We start from the raw sequence: 22,033 nt of genomic DNA, 5'->3' as shown, positions 1-22,033 counted from the left end.
ACTTGGGGAGTGTGTGATGGGTTGTAGGTGAGTGTTATTTACTTGGGGAGTGTGTGATGGGGTTGTAGGTGAGTGTTACTTACTGGGGGAGTGTGTGATGGGGTTGTAGGTGAGTGTTACGTACTTGGGGAGTGTGTGATGGGATTGTAGGTGAGTGTTCCATGGACGGGGCTGGACGTTGGACTGCTCTTCTTCTGGGAGGAGGAGGAGTAGGAGGGGGCTTTGGTGATGAGGACCACCGTGTCCTGCTTCCTGTGCCCCGCGCCCACCGGGTCACTTCCTCCTCCGCCGTCCTTCCTGTCAGCGCTGTCCCTCGCCGACCCCCCCGACCGCGGGGGGCTGTCTGAGGGTCTCTGATTGGCTGGGCTGTCTGAGGGTCCGCCCTGCTGCAGCGGTCTGGATGCTATCCTCTGATTGGCTCTCCTCTCCAGGATCATCTGTTCCCCCGCCCCCACAAACATAAGAGCATTTAGTGCAAGGGTGGCTGACTTTGATGATGGTGAGGGCCACTATATTTCTACACTCATCATGAGACTAACAGGAACGGGTCGCAACGGGTCTGTGGCCTTTAGCTTGATGTAGAATAGACCAAAATCAAATCTTTGCTTCTGGGGGTCCCTGGAACAAAACATTTTGTGATGGGGGTCCATGGTCAAATAAATATCATTCTGGGGGTCCTTGACATGACACATTTTGAGAAACACTGATAGCAACATATGTTTTTTTTTAGTGGTTATAAGGACCCCCAAACTGTGTTTTTGGTCGCAGACCCACATCTCAAAATATTTTGTTCCACAGATGGACCCCTGTCCTCAGAGTTACTACAGGGGGTCTTACATGACATCACTTGAACCATATCATCCCTATTCTCAGGAGAACTTGGGCCAAAAATAGCAGATCTAAAACTGTCTAAAAGTACACATTAACATGAATCCAACTGAACGCTACACAATGACAGTGTCTAACAAGTGTGTAAAGTGATCAAGGAAAACAGTTTAATCTGCAACAAGGTTTTACTACAGTATGTTGTGGGGGTCCCTGATTTATCCTCTCTTTCACCATCATTTAAACCCTCTGTTATTCACTGTTAGAAAATATCAAAGCCATGTTTGAAGTGAGCGGTGGTCACTGGTCAACTCTGTTGTTTGTAAACACACTCTATGAATAAAGTTGGCCTGGATTGGATTGGACAATATGTCCATACCATATTTGGGCATTCCCAGAATATTGTCTGATGACATCAGGGATCTCCATATATGGGTTGCTGTGACGTGAAAGGCCGGAGATGGAACGTTTTAATAATGTCATAAAAACAACAGTGGGTGTGGAAGTGCAGGTGGCTCACTTGGTAGTGGTGTTGCCTCCCAGACTGTCCAGCCTGGGATCCATCCCCGCATCCCCTGCTTGAATGACCCCCCAGCGTTGGGTTCAGCACCCGCTCAAACACCCCCGGGCTCCTGAACCTGATCCGGACGGCTGGCTGGGGCGTCTCTCAAGACCCAGGAAGACGGGGGGGCCCAGGCTGACAGGACCCGCCCAGCCGCACAACCACTTCTTCTTTGAATATTTTTAATATCTTTTAGTAAGTGAACGGCCACAGCTTGTCCGTATGTATCTCTGTCTATAAATCCTGATACTTAAACGTGGTTCTATGGGTTTGTCGCTGTGACATCATGCTCTGATGTCACTGAGAATGTCATAGTGGGAGAAATATGTGAAAAAGGTGTTCACTTCCAGCAGAAAGCGTGAAAATTTGCACCTAGAGGTATTTTTTTTCGCTGAATTCATAAGAGCATTTAGTGCAAGTGCATATGGATGCAATGCGTACATCAGCACGTGTGCGTGATCATTGGATCGTTGTCTCAATAAAAGGCAGGTGGTCAGCAAGGTTACACGTCAAGACGACCTGCCTTACCTTACCCATCAAAAAGGGCTAAAGTGCCTAAAAAAAGAAAAGTGCCGAATGCCAGGTTTTCAAAAATAATTGAACTGCTAAGTATTTATTGACTGAAGTCAAAGGTAAAGCCGTGTTTAGTTTACAGGGAGCACATCTTGTGGGGAGAACTGCCTTTTGGCCCGGCCTTCCACAATATTTTCTGTTTTTCATGTGGCCCCATGGAAAAAAATAACTGCCCACCCCTGATCTAGAGGACACTGCACCAGTCAAGTCAGAGTACGTGGTGACAAAAAGGTTTAAACAATGACCAGAGGACACTTAGACCACAGACAGCTGAATGGTCTGTACAATTTACACTTTAGGCATTTAACAGACGTTCTTAATCCAAAGCGACTTACAATAAGCAAGGTAATAAATACATCAACATCAATAGTGTAGTTCTAAGTGCAACTGGGAGTTTATTTACAGTTTGGGTGCCAAGAGGGCAAAGAGTCTGTACCTCATACAGTTTGTTGCGGTACTGAACCACAGACAGCTGAACGTCATCATCCACGGGCAGAACCACTTCGTAGTTGAGCGAGGGCTCTTTGGCTGGGTTGTGGAACCTGGGAGGAACGCACGCACGCACGCACGCACGCACGCACGCACGCACACACATACACATACAGTAAGACAACTAGAATCAGAGTGTGATTCTTTAAAAGTACAGATTATTATTTTCTTTTGATATTATATTGTTTAGACAAACAAGGCGGTTGCAGATCCCGTCTTAATATGTGCAAATGACCGGGCCAGTAGGCGGGCTCTAGACCAGATCTGAGCGCTGAGCAGTAAATAAAAACCGTTCTCCTGCAAATCCACCATTTGGTAACCTGGTCGGCATTTGCGAGAAATTTGTGAACTACCAAACCCGAGACATTTTAACCTGAAATAAAGGGCATAATTTTAGGGCCTACCCAATAAAACCCTTGATGAGGTGTCGTGTTTTTTAATAGTTTGTTTGGTATATTTGTCACGGTTTTAAAGAGAAACAGGACGGTCGAGAAACGGAGCACTCGGTGTGCAGCACGGGGCGGAACAAGCGGTCGCCCACAGCAACATCCTCCAGGCAGAGCCACGCCCGCTCGATTGTCCACGACATTGCAAGCGGCGCGCAGGCCAGCGGACCTTGGTCCTGCTCTTCGCCCCCGAGCACCGCAGGTGCGAGTGGCCGCGAAGAGCGGGCCAGGGCCGCGCGGCCGGCGGAGCGCCGCGCGAGTTACGAAGCCGTGGTGAATGCAATAGTTATATTTATGCCCAGGCCGTAAGGCCTGGGCAAGCCCACGATAAACACCCTGTCCAAGTGACTACAATGGAGCTAATGGCTAAGCTAGGCTAGGCTAGGCTAGGCTAGGCTAGGCTAGGCTAGTAAATACAGTCGCAAACGAGTGACGTCAGCGCCTTCACTAATGAATGCGAGTAAATGGCTGTCGTCGCCACCTGGTGGTGATTAGTGTGTGGTGAACGACAAAACAAGCGCTCTTACAATGAACGTCCTGCGTTACCCAAACATCCTGTAACATATGCATCTTTTAGTCCAACTCGTAGTGACAGGCAAGACTAGACTTCTCTAGCATTTAAATAGGGATTGGGGAAACAAACAGGGGGTGACTCAGGGAGATAAGCTATATTTATACCTGGCTAGATAGGGGTGCATAAGGGAGATAAGGAGGTATATAAGGATGACTCAGGGAGATAAGGTATATATATACCTGGCTACATAGGGGTGCATAAGGGAGATAAGGTATGTATACCTGGCTACATAGAAATGCATAAGGGAGATGAGGTATATATACCTGGCTACATAAGGGTGACTCAGGGAGATAGGGTGGTATAGCTGGCTACATAAGGGTGACTCAGGGAGATAAGGTATATTATACCTGGCTACATAGGGGTGCATCAGGGAGATAAGGTATATTATACCTGGCTACATAAGGGTGCATAAGGGCCTGCTCAGCGGTCAGTCTCTTGTCAGGGTTGAAGACCAGCAGAGCAGACAGAAGGTCCAGAGCATCAGGACACACTGAGGGCTGCATAAGGTCCTGTAGGGGCACCTGGGGCCTGGGGCGAGAGACATAGAGAGAGAGAGGGGAGAGAGAGAGAATGGAAGAATTGCAACAACCTTTTAGAAGAATGACAGTTAAACAACAGTATTTTTCTTTACATCCTACTATTAAATTATTAACTAAACTCATGTCCTCGTGGCAGCATGGCTCAGGCCGGGGTAGAGAAAACGTCATTAGAACACGGAGGGTTCCCAGTTCAATCCCGGGCTCCCCCAGAGTTAGTGTGGAAGAGTCCTTGAGCAAGACTCTGAACCCCTAGTTGCTCCTGGTGAGCAGGTTGGTGCCTCGCATGGTTTCCTCTGCCATCTGTGTATGAATGTGTGTGTGAATGGGTGCATGTAATGCACAGTCTATGTAAAGCGCCTTGGATATAAAGGCACAATATAAACTAACCAAAGCCAAAATGTTACTGACCAAAGCCAGAGCTATTAAGGAAGCATACAATGTGTTGACTGTAGTTCTTACTTCATCATTGTTCTCTGGATGACAGAAGCACCGTACTCTGACCTGATGGCCACCATGTCTGAAAGAGAGACAGGTTGTTACAATTTGTCGTCCCACACATTCTGCTAGCCTAAAATGGCTCAGGGTTAGTCTCTCGTGTTGACTCCCGCGATTTTCAAACGCTTCCGTCAAGCAATCTGGGCGACGGAGGTCTGATGATGAGTATCAGACATGAGAGGCTATAAAGCGGAAGTGAAGCCTCCTCCCCACTTTACAGTCGTGCACATTTATCCTAATATAAATAAAAATCATCTAACCATAGCTTGCTGCTTATCAGAAATGACATTTTAAAATATAGTTTTGTGAACGGAAATGTCAGCTTCCGATACTCGCCGTTTGGGAAGTGTAGTTCCAGACTATAAAGCATTTGGAGATAGTGGAATAGTTGTCTGGCTACGCAAGACTATCTCAGGGTAGAAGACAGGGTTAAACAACTGAAAATGGATTCAGCTTTCAAAATAGTCAATGGAACTCAATGCCCTCAATACCTGTATATCCGACACCAAGTGTGGATATTCCTTGACCCCTTACCTTAGATTAGTGGTTCCCAAACCTTTTAGCCCATGACCCAAAAGAGAAATTAGATGTTTGCCCGGGGACCCAAACTAGTGCTGTGCTTCGCGCTGCGTTGTGAGCTTGTAGATCTGCTATTTTCACTTCTTCTTCTTCTTAAATGTTTGTTTTCTAATTTATGGGATTTATGAGATTTACTTAGAAAAATTATAGATTATTTCTATTATTATTCATGAAAATCTTGTTTTGAAATAATAATTATTTAAAACAAATACCATAATGTAGAAATACTCTGTTAGGGCAGTGGTTCTCAACCTGCGGGTCCGGACCCCCAGCAGGGCCCGAAATTATTTTCAAAATAGAACCATGTTATACAAAATGTAATGCCTCAACTCTTAGTGCTAGTCAGGGTGGGAGGGTCCCCAGTTAAAATATATTTATTTTGGGGGTCAAAATGTTCTTACTCAAGTAATAAAAATAAAAGTACTCATTATGCCATTTCAAGTTTTCAAAATGTTTATAAATCTTTTGAAAATCCACAAGTTAGTTACTTTACACCAGTGGTTCTCAACCTTTTCAGGCTGCGACCCCCACAATAATCATATTTCAACTGGGGACCCCCCCCCCCCCCCCACACACACACACACACACCCTGCACTAAGAGTTGAGGCATTACATTTTGTATAACATGGTTGGTTCTATTGTGAAAATAGCAGATCTACATGCTCACAACGCCTCTTGTTGCGAGGCGTTGTGAGCATGTAGATCGGCTATTTTCACAATTTCTGTCCCTAATATTTAACAATTTGGCCAATGTTTAATTTGTCATTTTAGAGGTATTAAAAAGGTCTTAAATTGTCACTTTAGAAATGTGCAGATACCCTCTCTACTTAAACTTTGTTTACTGTTGAGTGAGAAAACAATGTTTCACATTAAGTTAATCATCTGGGGACCCCCCCAAAATAATCTGGGGACCCCCCTGGGGGTCCCGACCCACAGGTTGAGAACAACTGCTTTACACCACTGGTCGCCTGACATCGCTCAAGGTCACTGCTCACCAACCACTGCAAGCCTGATGTGTCATACTAAGATCTACAAGCTCACAATGCGTCACATCGTGATGCGTTGTGAACTTGTATATCTGCTGCCATACAATGTGTATGAATTATATAATCATATACTGTAGGCCTGGGCTGCAATCCAGATACATATTTCCATATTTACCATTGCTTCTAAAAGTACATTAACTGCACTAGTGCCAACTTCTTTTTTTTTTATCTGCTCAAGTGCTTTTAGCTGGACTATTGCCAACTTTCTTTTCTTTTTTAATCTGCTGAAGTGGTTTTTAAACGTACCATTGCCAAGTTTACCTTTTGTCTAAATTCTTCTCTTATAACTTTAACCTAACCCATATGAACTATTAATACATATACTGTAGTGTATGTTGTATTACATCCATTATTATCACTATTATTATTATGTTATATTGTATTGCTGTTGTTAACAGTCTTTCTGAACATGTTCAACGTTCTGCTGCTAAGGGAAGTCTAAATAAAGCAGGGGTTCCCAAACATTTTTGGCTCAGGGCACCCCTATAAATATATTTTTCATCCGAGGCACCCCTACATTATATTATAATATTACCTACATGACATTCATCATTTTCACTCCCCTTATATTCATGGCATATTTTAGGGATTATGTTGCGAGGAAAACATTGAGATAATTACCATTTTGGTCAAAACTTACTGAAAATAACTGTACTTCAAGTTTAAAATGATACCAAATATATGTTTAAGTGTTCAAATAAATTCCAAATATTATCAAATTATCTCGCGCCACCCCTGGACTGCCATCGCGGCACCCCAGGGTGCCCAGTCACCCACTTTGAAAACTCCTGGTCTAAAGGCTTGTCCATACTTTGACCGAAATGTTCGATGAGTTGGAATTTCCGACGTGCAAACTTCCGAACTCTCATTCGGTCTAATGCTTTTCAGAAGTCGTGAGTGACGTCATTTTGCAGTCGAACCGGACCTTTTGACCGAAATGGGCGGTTTTTCGGTCAAAGTATGGACCGGCCTTTAGGCAGTGGTTCCCAAACCTTTTAGCTTGTGACCCAAAACAGAAATCAAACATTTGCTCGGGACCCTAACTAGTGAAAACAGCTGATCCACAAGCTCACAACGCGTCGCTTCGCACCGCGTTGTGAGCTTGCAGATCTGCTATTTTCACTACTTCTTCAACATTTGTTTTCTAATTCATGGAATTTCTTAAAATGATCTTTTATTTATTCATGAAACTACGTAGACATAATGTTTTTAATTATGAAAAATGATTGCTTTTTTGGGAATGGTTTTTGAAAATGTTTTGAAATAATAATAATCAAAAACACAATGTAGGAAACAAAAGATTGAGGGACCCATACACAACCCACAAATGGGTCCCGACCCAGTGCTTGGGAAACAGTGCTCTAAGGGAAATCTGAATGCGGGGGAAAAATGCAATCCTGGTAAATCTTTTTTACAGGTGTCATACGTATAAGAACTGTGTCCCAAAAATCAAACCGAGTTTGAAGTGAGCAGTGGTGTGTATGTGTGTGTGTGTGTGTGTGTGTGTGTGTGTGTGTGTGTGTGTGTGTGTGTGTGTGTGTGAGTGTGTGTGTGTGTGTGTGTGCGTGTCTCACCCTCTGGTTTGGGGTGAGGTATTGCACTCATGATCTTCTCTATCTGGTTGATGGTTGAAGTCCCAGGGAACAGTGCCTTGCCCAAGAGCATCTCTCCCAGGATGCAACCGATGCTCCACATGTCCACGCCCTTAGTGTACCTTCACACACACACACACACACACACACACACACACACACACACACACACACACACACACGGTTAGAGTCACCAGTAAGACTCCCTAATCGGGAGATAAGCGACCGTAGGTCGCTTATCTCCACAAATAGGGCAAAAATGGTTTTTTCCAAAATCTTCCTGATCCATGTTGATGACATGAGTGTAGACATGCTGTGTAGTGATTCCCGTGATTTTAGGGCAAAATCTGTAGGAGCAGTGTCCAAAAATGTGTTTTTAAAAATCGGCCTGAAGGTGGCGCTATATGGGACAGATTCATGTTGATGGGATGAGTGTAGACATACTGTGTAGCGATTTGTGTGATTTTAGGGCAAAAACTGTAGGAGCAGTGTCCAAAAATGTGTTTTAACACTTATGTTGCAATGATTTTTTCTCTTCAATGTCTCGCGTTGCCATGGTTACCATAGACTTCCATGTAATTGTGCAATTGTGTAAAAAGTGCACGCCCATGCCTAGATGATGCACCACGTGTGTAGATGCTGTTCACAGCTTTCAAACAAAAAAATCCGCTTGGAAATCCGTTCAGGCATTCATGATTTATGGGCCATTATGTTTTCTTCAGATGTAAACAAACATGGCTGCCATGTTTGAAAGAATGGGTTGGTATGGTTACCTGACTTTCGCCAGATGGTGGCAGCATTGCTTATGCATTGCTTTACCATCTGGGTTCACTTGCGGAGGAGGGGTTCCCTTCGGAATGTCCCTGGCCGGACCAATCAGCGGCAGCTATGGGCGGGCTCTGAGCGGCTCTGAGCCAATAGAGTCTGATTGCAGACCACGTGGAAACCCAGGAGGCGGATTCTGGGTGCAACGTCATGCAGACAGGCCAATATGAGTCGTTGGAGTTGGCACGGCCATATCCAATCACCTGCTTTAGAATTTTAAAAAATGGCCCACCCCTTACATCGGTTGTGCTGGACCGAGTCCAGATGGTAGAAGCAGAGCGTTATGCAGGCATACGCAATGCTGCAAACCATCTGGCGAAAGTCAGGTTATTGGTATGGGGGTTAAACATGCAATTTCGCGATCGCGATCATGCCTAATACATTTCTGGAGGTCCAAAAAAAAATTGGGAAAAAAAAATTGATTTTTTTTTTTTTTTTTTTTTTTCAAAAACGGCCCAAACTCGGGAAACTCGGGGTTGGCACAGCGTTGGTATCAATACAAACTCGGGAAACTCGGGGTTGGCACCAGATGTGTTAAAAATCGGCCTGCAGGTGGCGCTAGAAGAGGGCCATGTGAGAAATGAGGGGTGGGGTTGCCTTGGCGGACAAATAGGTACCGGCCCCGGCTCTCCCGGACGCTCCTAGCCCGAGTTACGGCATTTGATGTGAGCTGCAGTGGAGGGCGTCCTCCACTGGGGGCGCCACCACTTTTGCATCCGTTCTGGAGCACCAGGAGTGGGTGGTCCCCAGGAATTCCCCGTGAGCAGCCCCGTTGGGGTGGTCATTTGGTCATTTTTGCACATGTGGTCATTTTTTACACCTGGGGGTCCCCCAAAGACCTGGGGGTCCCTGGAGCTCCAGGGGTCCTTGGAGGTTGTAGTTTGCCAGGTAAGGAGTGTGTGTGTGCAAAATGTGCCATGGATGGGGGCAACGGTTGTGGAGATATGAGCAGGGCAAAAGTGTGACTGACTCACAGACAGACAGACGGACGGACGGACGGACGGACGGACGGACAGCCTGTGGAGGTTTTGGTAGTAAATGCGACCTACGGTCGCAATGATAAGTACTACTATAAGTATATCTGTTTAATGATGAAATAACAGTGAGACACTTACTGTACATAGCAATGACTGTTTTCTTTTTTGTTTTGTTTTTTACCTCTGTTTACTCTGTATTGTTGATGCTTTTTTTTTGCTGTACACAACAGTGCTTTTTTTCTTTTCATACTTCCCTGTAACTTTGTAACCATAATAACCATAATTATTATTATTATTAAAAGTCCAAGTACAAAGCTAAAGGGTACAATATTTTGCTGTTTGCATATCGACATAGTAGATTGTTGCAGATTAGTTACTACAGTACATGCATATTGTTACACCCATACTAGATTACTGTGACTATTGTGTCTGCAAAGTAGCCTACTGTGTGCTTCTGCAAAGCACACTGATTGCACTGTCAGGCAGACTGCTGTCGTAATGTTTTATGATTGTACTGTCAGACTGCAGGGACGTGCAGAGAATGTTAGAGAGGCAGGGGCTGACATAATATCGAAAATAGCCGACCTCCAAGCTCGGAGTCGCTTGGAGGTCTGCTATTTTCGGTGCTTGATACCACACTAAACTAAGCATAACAATGGCAATACTGGAGAGGTGGCGTAACGGCATGGATTGAGAGGGCAATTCTTTCAACATAAGATGTTGCATTCAGATTAGAGAGTTTGGACAAGGCGATTCTCTTGAATGCTGCCTTCAGGGGCGGCAGTGGCTCAGGGGTAGAGAAACCGTCATTAGAACATGGAGGGTTCCCGAAGGTTTCCCAGTTCGATCCCGGGCTCCCCCAGAGTTAGTGTGGAAGGGTCCTTGAGCAAGACATGAACCCCTAACTGCTCCTGATGAGCAGGTTGGTGCCTTGCATGGTTTCCTCTGCCATCGGTCTATGAATGTGTGTGAATGGGTGAATGTAATGCACAATCTCTGTAAAGCGCCTTGGATAAAGGCGCTATATAAATGCACCAATTACCAATTACCAATTCAGGTATGGCATGGAAAGAGGGCATTTGCATTTATTTCACCATAGTAAAAACTGCATTCATGGTCTGGAGAGGGCACTTTTTACAGACTGCTAAAAAGGGCAGGGGCTCAAGACCCCTGTGATGTCTATGTGTGCATGTGACTGTGAGACTGCTGTTCTAATGTTTTATGATATGACTGTCAGATTGCTGTCATAATGTTTATGTGGGGCAGTAAAGATGCAATTCCTTGCATGTAACAAACAGTTGGCAACACAGAGTGCTGGCGATACAGATTGTTATCAAGGCCACTTCCTGTTCTGCGCGACGAATGAAATGTGTCTCGCTTATTTTGGGCACTGCACCAAAATAGCAGATCCACAAGCTCACAACGTGTCGCTATCGGCTATTTTCACCATCGCTTTGCCACGCCGTCATATGACTAAAACAAAAATCGGCCTTCTGGTGGCGTTAGAACAGGCCCATGTGTGTGTGTGTGTGTGTGTGTGTGTGCGTGCGTACGTGCATGCGTGCATGTGTGCGTGGTCTGTGTGGGACGCGGACATGAGAGTGAACTTGAAGCGTGGAGTAAACCCTCTTCTATTGGCTTTCCTTTCGTTGTTAGGTCGTATTCGGGTTGTTCTAGTCGTAAAATCGGGGCGTTTCGAGAATAATTCAGGGCGTGTTATTTAAATTTCAGCCTGCGCATTTATCAACGCCAGGTGTGTCTGTTTAGGACGTGTTCGTAAATGCCATGTGAACGTTGCCCTACGCAAAATTTGGAGGGGAAAAATACACCGTTTTTTTACATACACTCCATTGATAAATGAGGGCCAAAGTGTAGAAAAGCTATTCCAAAAAAGATGAATATATACATAAAGTGACCACGAAACATTCAACGCTCATAAGTGACACGTCACACGTCAAAAAGCTATACTCAAAGCACAACTTAACAGACAGTGCCAAATAAAAGAGTGCATATAGTCAATGCTAGTCAATGCAACACAAGTATCACACCGCCATATCAACACAGCAATTGTACTCAGTTCAACCAACACAGCCCAATAGTGCAGGGCCAGAAAATAAGTGACCAAAGTCAGTGCAAATAAATCAAGAATATATATATTAATTTTTTCCTCTTTTTTTAAACAATAAAGGGAGCCACAGCAAGACGCCACAGCAACCCTCTCAGGGAAAAGTACGTTAGAGGTCAGAGTCAGTAAACTGGGGGTCCTTGAAATCAAAATGGTTGAGAATCACTGTTGGAGCTGTAAAAACCTTCTCATATATGGGGGTCCCTGACTCCCTGGGGTGGAATATCTTTTCAAATGGGGGGTCCATTTGGGGGGTCAAAAGTGTAATTGGAAGTGAATAAATGAGTAAACAAAACTGGAACTGGTGCACAAGCTGATAAATGATTTGATAAATGAGACCATTGTTACTGAACAAACACTCCATAGCAATGGTTACTATCAGAATATAGAGCTTTAGCTTTTTATTTTGCTTTAACCAAAGACATACAGTATCACAAAACAAAAGAAGGTCCCAGTCCATACCTTGTGGACCCCAGCAGGATCTCTGGGGCGCGGTACCACCGGGTGGCCACGTACTCGGTCAGCGCGGGGTTCGAACCGCTGTCCTCCGCCGCCATCTGGGACAGAGAGCGCGCTAGGCCAAAGTCACACAGCTTCACTGAGCAGTCTGTGTCCAACAGGATGTTAGAGGGCTGAGGAGACAGACAGAGAGAGAGGACAGTTTGGACATGATGTGGAAAAGAGACACAGCTTCACTGAGCAGTCTGTGTCCAACAGGATGTTAGAGGGCTGAGGAGACAGACAGAGAGAGAGGACAGTTTGGACATGATGTGGAAAAGAGACACAGCTTCACTGAGCAGTCTGTGTCCAACAGGATGTTGGAGGGCTGAGGAGACAGAGAGAGGACAGTTTGGACATGCTTGATTACATTGTAAGCAGTGTGATCGGATTCACATGTGTTTTTTTGTGTTCACGAACGGCGAACAGCACGATCCATGCACAATTGTGGACTATGGACACGCACAAGCCCACATTAAAAGGTAAGGAAATCATGGCAGGCAACGCCGATTTTTAACACGTTGAGTGCTGCGACCCCGTTAAATGCAGCTCCGTACCTTCTGGTCCCGGTGGATGACGTTGCCAGAGTGCAGGAACTTGGTGGCTTTGAGCAGCTGGTACATGACGTACCTCTGGTGGATGTCCCTGAGGAGGTTCCCCTTCTTTATCACTGCATGGAGGTCTGTGTCTGGTAGAGCATAACAACATCTTTATCACTGTGTCTGTTAGAACATACAAGATATTTATCACTGTGTCTGATATAACATACAAGATATTTATCACTGTGTCTGTTAGATAACAAGATCTTTATCACATTCTGTTAGAACAAAACAAGATCTTTATTACCGCATGGAGGTCTGTGTCTGTTAGAACAAAACAAGATCTTTATCACTGTGTCTGTTAGAACAAAACAAGATCTTTATCACTGCATGGATGGAGGTCTGTGTCTGATAGAACATAACAAGATCTTTATCACAGCATGGAGGTCTGTGTCTGTCAGAACAAACATTAATTGATTGATTGAAGACTTTATTAGAAGTGTGCTGTGCATAGGAAAAGGTAAAGTTTCAGTACAGTTCACTGCTGGTAGGATCGACACCTCAAAAAAGCTTTTGGGCTTCTTTAAATTGGGGTCCTTTTTTACTCAGTAGGAGTGACATGTTTTATAAACTACAAACTAGAGGGAAAGCTCTGAAGGAGTGACATGTTTTATAGAGTGGCTGAGCCAATATAGATGGAATCACAATATGTATTATCCAAAACCCTGGCTGGCACTCTGCTGTTCTTGTAGGACACTGAGAGGACAAGAGTGTGTGTGTGTGTGTGTGTGTGTGTGTGTGTGTGTGTGTGTGTGTGTGTGTGTGTGTGTGCGTGTGCGTGCGTGCGTGCGTGCGTGTGTGTAGGGACACTGGCCCAGATGACACAGCAGAGGGACAGAGGCCAAACTGTGGACTCAGCAGCAGCAAGAGCCCAGGAGGAAAAACCCTGTGTGTGTGTGTGTGTGTGTGTGTGTGTGTGTGTGTGTGTGTGTGTGTGTGTGTGTGTGTGTGTGTGTGTGTGTGTGTGTAGCATTTTCCCGCTACTATAATGCTAAGTAACCTGGCATCCTCCATGCACTGTGATCTCATAACGGCCACCAGGAACAGCAGCCTGGCTCCAGGCTAAATGTGCAGATAGGGATTTGAACCTGAGTGCTCTCTCTATCTTGCACGGAGCCTTATGCCTTATTAAGCATTTTCTCATTATTTTGAAAAACATTTCAAAAGTTGAAAGTGTAAGTAGCTGATCAACAAGCTCACAACGTGTAGATCCTAATCCAAACGCATTTTTTTTTCCTTAAAATAAAAAGTGCCAAATAATAAACTCTAAGTCTTGCCCCAGGCAAGATCTCACTATTTCCATAGATAACGCATTGGTGACTTCGGTTCCTACCGCTGGAAACCTTGGGGTGGTCCTGGACAGCCAGCTATCATACAAGGCACACATTGTATCAGTCACACGGTCCTGTAGGTTCACACTCTATAACATCTGTAAAATCAGACCTTTCCTCACCCAGGAGGCAGCCCAGCTCCTCATCCAGACATCTGTCATATCAAAACTTGACTATTGTAACTCTCTCCTCACTGGTCTCCCGGCATGTGCACTTAAACCTCTCCAACTGATCCAAAATGCCGCGGCACGACTGGTCTTCAACCAGCCTAAGTTCTCACGTGTCTCTCCCCTTCTCCGCAGCCTCCACTGGCTTCCGGTTGCGGCCCGCACGGAATACAAAACTCTGATGCTGACCTTCAAAGACCTTTTTTTTACGGATTATATCGTTTTTTTTTTTTTCTAGATATATATTCATTTACATTTGTTATATTGCTGTTGATGTACTGACACTTAATCTTGTTTTCTTATTGTGATGTTTATTTGCTTATTGTAAGTCGCTTTGGATTAAAAGCGTCTGCTAAATGCCTAAACTGTAAACTGTAAACTGTAATAACATTATGCATAAAGGGTTAAGGCATCACGCAAGATAGGGAGGGCTCTTTGTCATTTATGTCAACGGGTGTGATGTTGACACCATGCTTTTTGCACACACAGCCAGTCAGCGTTTGTTTAGTGTTATGGATGGATGCACCCGACGAGGAAATATGCAGACGTTAGTGATACAGACACAGAGCTATATTTTCATCCATGCCTTACCCCTTTTCCTTAACGTTTTTTTTTTTTTTACTATTTTGAAAAACCTTTTAAAATACTTCAAACTGACGATCTACACCGAAATGCTGTGCGCTTGTAGATCAGCTATTTCCACTAGTTTGGGTCCCGGGCTAAATGTCTTCATTTCTCTTTTGGGTGTCGAGCTAAGACGTTTGGAAAACCAGCGCTTTAGAGGATTTGTGAAAGGTGTGTAACGTGACGTCTGCTTCAATGTGTATGACGTCATGTTGCGACAGCGTCAGGAGTATCCACGGCACTCTGTGCCACGCTGTGAGCTTGTATATCTGCTATTTTTAAATAGTTAAATCTTAAAATAATGGTTAAAGTGGTTAAAATCGAACGTAACAAAGATGCGTTCCTGGGTTGATGTATTAATGCTGCAGAACTCACCCATGTACTCAAACACCAGATAGATGTCGGCACAACTCACCCATGTACTCAAACACCAGATAGATGTCTTTGTCGTTCTGAGCTCTGATGACGTTTAAGAGCTTCACGATGTTGGCGTGATTCCCAAACTCCTGGAAACAACACAATGTAGCGCGTTAGCACATGCACGCATGCTGTGACAGACACACACACACACACACGCACACACGCACGCACACACACACACACACACACACACACACACACACACACACGCACGCACGCACACACGCACACACACATGCACGCACGCACGCTGTGACAGACAGACAGACAGACAGACAGACAGACAGACACACACACACATACATACATACATGTATGCGACTTCCTTAAACCATGCTTTGACTCATAATATGTGACAAATATCAAAGTTTTGTATACACAAACACACACACAGATTAGTGACATAATGGTCAGAGTTAGCATGGTAACAGGCAGCTCTATACCAGGCCCTCTGTCCTTTAACCCCCTCTGCTCCAAATCTCCAAAAAAGCTCACAATGTGTCAGATCAGCTTGTTTCAAATGTTCAACCCCCCAGAATAGGGACGCTGGGGGAGTGGGGGGGTGCATGTGGTAAATGTGGTCACAACAAGGAGGACGCTGTGTTTAGGAATCTTTTCCCTTTGGATGTTTGGCTCTAATGCCACATAACACAAGGCTGATCACTAAGTGGTTTAACTGTAATCTAAACATTACATACACAGCACTGAACTCTGCAACTTTATAGCAACATAACATCCTGGAAGAATGTTATGACTGAAGCTGCACGTTACAACCTTTTCAGGCCATGACCCCCAACATAATCATATCTTAACTGGGGACCCCCCACCACCCTGACGAGCACTAAGAGTTGAGGCATTACATTTTGTATAACACGGTTCTATTGTGAAAATAGCAGATCTACATGCTAACAACGCCTCACATCGTTTTTTTAATTTATTTTAGAGGTATTAAAGGGGTCTTAAAAGTCCTTAAATTTTCACTTTAGAAATGTGCAGATACCCTCTATACACATATACTGTAATTTTGGTTTGTTTTCTAATCCTCTGGGGAACCCCCAAAAGGATTTGGGGACCCACTTGGGGTCCCGCCCCACAAGTTGAGAACCACTGCGTTAGGCTACTCCACTGGTGGAGTTCACTGCAGACTGTTGCTCTATACAAGGATTCACTGGCCGTTTAGTCCACTCAGGGAATTGACTTTGTCCTCATTCCTAAGACAATAATTTGATGACTGAAAGAGTCTTCTGCTGAGCATCAAGTTATTGACTTAGAAATGTGACAAATACATCTCCTTGAATTCAAGGCTTCATGGGGAGGAAATCTCGCTCTTTCGAGCGACCGTCAGTTCGACAAAGGAGCGTCCGGAGGGTTAGCGACTCACCCCACAGAGGTTAGGGTTGGGTTTGGGTGTCGAACAGATGACATGTAGTAACAGCGAAACGCTCCCCTTCATGGGGTGTGTAATTGATAGAAAATAAGTATTTTTGTTGGGAGAACTACTCCTTTAATGCCTGTTTGCCACCGTAGAATCCAGTGTTGACTTTACGGGTCTATGTGGTTTCATGTGTACAATCTCAGAGTTAAAGGACAACTTAGTTTTTTTACAACAAGGGTTGATATTTTAGATAGTCATTAGAGAAAAGAAAGGATGAGTGTTAAAATGTTTTTATTTACTTCTTTCTATCGTTTTAGTGATTTTAACGAATTTGATTTGGGGGCATGCATGCAAGTGGCTAAATATGTATTTTTTAGACACAATAAGCCCATTCCCAAGATGCATTGCAATCTTTCATGGGCAGATGTGACTTATGGGAGCTGGTGTAAATAGTAACAAAGAAATTGCCGGTTTATTGTATCTAAAAATACATATTTAGCCACTTGTACGCATGCCCCCACCCACAGTTCTAAAAAATCTAAAAAAACAAAGTTGTCTTTTAAATGAACAAGTGGGTGCTGGCAGGTAATCACAGATTGCTCTTTGGGTAAACAGCATACCTGCCTCCACTGTGTCAACACACTAAATAAACACTCAACACAAAGCTGTGTTCTTACCTGAAGGAACATGATTTCTCTGAATGTCCTCTGCAAAGAGAATACAACACAACGTTAGCTACCACCACACACTGACAGCTACAATATACAGTACTATATGAACACAACAGTTGGCTACCACCATACACTGACATTCAGGGCAGGAATTACTGTACATGGAGGCCATGGCCGCCGTTGCCCCTCATTTTGGCCTTGTGCCCCTCAAACCAATAGCATGACCTGAGGCCACAGTGGCCTTAATGCCCCAGCTGACTGTACCACTTTCTCCTCTGTCTCTTTCTGGTCAATATGTAGACTGTAGACACCGGAGTCTCTTTCTTGTCATGTAGACACCAGTGTCTTTTGTTGAGATTCTGAAATCTTAACTCCCCGAGTCCCCATCTTTAAACCAATCCAGTGACTTTGATTGGTGCAGGGCTGAGCATGGATTCATCAGATTGTAAATATCATCATTTATCTATTTCACTGCAGATTAGGTTATCATCCCTAACCCTTACTTTCAACAGAACACTTTCTTTCAATGGACTAAAATCTTATAAAATCTTCTTTATTTGATGGCCTTCCTGCCCTGGCATTTGGCCTTTGTGCCCTCAAAAAACACCAAAGGTCAAGTGGCCTTGCCCCTAAAATGATGAAATTCCAGGCCTGCTGACATCTATACTTATACTGTACTGAGGATGAAGACATGCATTGTACAGCACAGGTGCTCTTTTCATTTCATTCTTTTTTTAGCCCTTAAAAGAGTCTGGATATGATCAAAATCAGCACTAGACATGCATCACACATTATAATATTGTCAGTAAAGAGTCAATAAAGATTATCTGGTCTTTTTCTGTTGTTGACAACATATGATGTATCCATGTCACATGTGTCCTGTTTATATAGTACTAGAAGGGCGGCCCAGCGTCTAGTCGGCGACCTGGCCAACTCGGGAACGATGTAAATAGAGAATGAATGCCCCGCCCTTTAATGCAAACCCCATTATACCTGTTGTCATAGGACCCGTTTTGACCATCTGTTTTCCTGTGTCCATTTATGCCCATATATGGAGATATCTGTATCTGTCTGTCTGCCGGCGTCCATTTTATGTCCATATATGGAGATCACTGCAGATATAGTTCTGGGTCCATTTTATGCCCATATGCCCATATATGGAGATATCTGTCTATTTGCGTCCATTTTATGCCTGCCCCACCCTTTAATGCAAACCCCAATATACCTGTTGTCATAGGACCCGTTTGGACCATCTGTTTGCCTTCTGTTAGCCTTTGTCCCCACCCTTTAATGCAAACCCCAATATACCTGTTGTCATAGGACCCGTTTTGACCATCTGTTTGCCATTGTCCCCTTATGCCCATATATGGAGATCTCTGCACACACAGTACCGGTTGCGGAAAACTCTGATGTCAGACATCAGCTCCGCATTCGGGGATTCATTTTATGCCCATACCCCTTATGCCCATATATGGAGATCTCTGCACACACAGTACTGGTTGCGGAAAACTCTGATGTCAGACATCAGTTCCCCATATATGGAGATATCTGTATCTGTCTGTCTGTCGGCGTCCATTTTATGTCCATATATGGAGATCACTGCAGATATAGTTCTGGGTCCATTTTATGCCCATATGCCCATATATGGAGATATCTGTCTATTTGCGTCCATTTTATGCCTGCCCCACCCTTTAATGCAAACCCCAATATACCTGTTGTCATAGGACCCGTTTTGACCATCTGTTAGCCTTTGTCCCCACCCTTTAATGCAAACCCCAATATACCTGTTGTCATAGGACCCGTTTGGACCATCTGTTTGCCTTCTGTTAGCCTTTGTCCCCACCCTTTAATGCAAACCCCAATATACCTGTTGTCATAGGACCCGTTTTGACCATCTGTTTGCCATTGTCCCCTTATGCCCATATATGGAGATCTCTGCACACACAGTACCGGTTGCGGAAAACTCTGATGTCAGACATCAGCTCCGCATTCGGGGATTCATTTTATGCCCATACCCCTTATGCCCATATATGGAGATCTCTGCACACACAGTACTGGTTGCGGAAAACTCTGATGTCAGACATCAGTTCCGCATACGGGCATTCATTTTATGCCCATATATGGAGAACGTGGGAAGAATGGTTTAGAGATACTCGGATTACATACATACATACACATTCACAGAGATTTTTTGTTGACTCATGTGGTGTACGTGATGTCAGAGCCTTTTATGAAGTGATGTCACAATGAGTCAGCGCTTCCTCCGGAACAGCCTGATGTCAACAATCAGCTCCGCATAAGGAGATTCCGAACGTTTCGCGCCGGTTTCGGAAAACCGCGAGTCGGGTCGGGTCGAGGCCCGGCACTGCACTCCGCGCGGCGGCGGGGAACGCGCGTGCCGAATCTGAAGCCGGTGGGACGAACGGTTCTCGAGATACGCGGATTACAAACAAACAAACAAACAGACAGAGATTTGTCGCATTTATAGATAGATGTTATTATATTATACCACATTAACATAATCCCTTTTATGCCCATAAATGGAGATCCCTGATGTCATCAATATTAAGCCCATATCTAACAGGACTTCATATGGGAATGCCCATATATGGAGGCCACATCGGCCACATACCACACCAACAGAATCCATATATGGCCAAGACAGCCCATATCTGTGTGGCTGGTTCTACAGACAGGGATCTCCATGTATGGGCATAAAATGGATTGTATGTATGATGTCAGATGTCATAGACATCATAGGACTGTCACATAATGAATACATAGGGCTCTCACAGCATATCTCCATATACAGTACATGGATCTCCATACCGGTATATGGGTACCAGGGGTTTCCATATATGGGCAAATGGTCCGATATACATAACTGGCCAGACGGCCAAGACATGGCGTGACCCAGTCTTGGTGTCTTACTAGTGTTATTATATAAATATGATGTATTAATGTTGTTTCCAGGTCACCTGGGCGTCTGTCCTGTTTCTGAAGGCGTCAAAGATCTTCTTCACGGCCACAATCTCTCCAGTCTGTCTGTCCACCGCCTTCCACACGATGCCATAGGCCTGGGACACGCGCACGCACGCATGCGCACACACACACACACACACACACACACACACACACACACACACACACACACACACACACACACACACACACACACACACACACACACACACACACACACACACACACACACACACAAGCATTTTGAAAATGGTCTTCAGTAAAGTTTACATCATTTGAACATGCACAATCATTGCCAAAATTAATATAACTTGTTCATGCTCAAAATGACTAACTTTGCAGGTTTTGTAGCGATTCGCAGCATTTGTAGATGCTGAGTTGAGCTGAAGTGCATCAGTGTTAGAGGGCACAGGGTCAGATTGACTGAGCTCTGGTCCCTCTGGGGGCTCCAGCAGTGTTTGTACATGATGTGTCACTTTATGTAACGTCCTTTTGTCTTTTTTCTAGCGTTGTTCTCTATACTTTTTATGTAATGCAGTTTTTAGTCCCTGCAGCTCCAACAAGAGCTCCTCCCACGGGTGACAAAATAAAAAGAACCTTGAACCATGAACTTGAACCTCAGCATCTCCTCCCTATCTCATATCCCGGGGGGAAAATATAAAAACCTTAGCATCTCCTCTCTATCCCATATCCCTGGGGTAAAATATAAAAACCTTAGCATCTCCTCCCTATCCCATATCCCGGGGGGAAAATATCTACAAGATCACGGAAATCTCTTCGGCGAAGAGATTTTATGTATAGCGAACCAAGTAAAGAAGAGCCAAGCCCGGTCACCTTAGTATTAGCCTACTAAGTATAGAGGGATTAAGGGCTTTACCACGGCTTCACGGTTAGTTTTATCACATACAGTAGGACACAGAGACAGCCGAGATGTTAGTTTGATCAGATGTCACTGATCACATGACCCCACAATCAATCCTCCAGTTCTAAGCAACACAGAAGGGGGGGATTGTTTCTTATTTTATTTCCAACAACTAAGGTATATTTTTTTTGATTGATTATTGTGCAAGTACAGTTATACACCCTGCCTAAAAGGAACATCACAAATAAGACCTTTTACGGTATTTTTTTTTTTCTTATTTTATTTTTTTTTACGTTGGAAGTCCTCAGTATTTAATTCATGGACATAATAAATAGCAAGCAAAGAAAACATTCTATAATATTGCAGTTATAAAAACACTATGTACAGCATAGGGGGAACAAGGGGGTGGGGCTACGGTAAGCTCACTTCTCGCCTGTCTATGGGAGAAGTGATAACTACCTCCTTCTCTGGCCTCCTGAAAGGTGAGTTTTTGCAACATGGTTTTCAGGGCATTATATTAATAGTGGAAAATGAGTGGTATTCCCCTTTAACAGTTTGCCAATAGTATAAAATGGTACGATTTTACAATGAATGTTCAGCATGTTTCAACATTTAAGCACCGTATCAACAAAGTAATTATTAATTAATGGCATTGCACCGACATTATGCAAGAAGACATTTATTGATGATCTCACAAAAGATAAACAGAGGGCCTACAACAAGCACTTATTAAGCAGAACGCTTATAGGTTCAGGGTTTGTTTTTCTATCTTTTGGTCAATTTTAATTCTGGATGAAACACCTCTCTCTCTCCCTCGCTTGCTCCCTCTCTCTGTCTCTCTCGTTGACTGCATGTCA

The 22,033-nt window shown here is 44.2% G+C and overlaps 1 protein-coding gene across 2 annotated transcripts in view; it reads right to left on the bottom strand.

Annotated features, from left to right (window-relative positions):
• Positions 1 to 22,033, bottom strand: part of mapk15 (mitogen-activated protein kinase 15) — a 34,261-nt gene that overhangs the window by 5,758 nt on the left and 6,470 nt on the right. The window contains exons 2-11 of one of the 2 annotated variants that reach the window (XM_080734828.1): positions 20,311 to 20,409; positions 17,339 to 17,368; positions 15,282 to 15,372; positions 12,703 to 12,833; positions 12,110 to 12,279; positions 7,703 to 7,842; positions 4,468 to 4,525; positions 3,860 to 3,997; positions 2,397 to 2,502; positions 125 to 437 (exon numbers count right to left, since the gene is read on the bottom strand). In XM_080734828.1, the coding sequence (XP_080590954.1) occupies positions 125 to 437; positions 2,397 to 2,502; positions 3,860 to 3,997; positions 4,468 to 4,525; positions 7,703 to 7,842; positions 12,110 to 12,279; positions 12,703 to 12,833; positions 15,282 to 15,372; positions 17,339 to 17,368; positions 20,311 to 20,409 (1,276 nt within the window). Of the gene's footprint in view, positions 1 to 124; positions 438 to 2,396; positions 2,503 to 3,859; positions 3,998 to 4,467; positions 4,526 to 7,702; positions 7,843 to 12,109; positions 12,280 to 12,702; positions 12,834 to 15,241; positions 15,262 to 15,281; positions 15,373 to 17,338; positions 17,369 to 20,310; positions 20,410 to 22,033 lie in introns of those variants that run through there. The other variant, XM_080734829.1, reaches the window with a different exon arrangement.

This window comes from Nannobrachium achirus, assembly GCF_963921795.1.
Source record: "Nannobrachium achirus genome assembly, chromosome: 10".
NCBI lineage: Eukaryota > Metazoa > Chordata > Actinopteri > Myctophiformes > Myctophidae > Nannobrachium > Nannobrachium achirus.
Note: the sequence above shows the minus strand (reverse complement) of the source record. Positions and strands in the feature narration are given on the sequence as shown.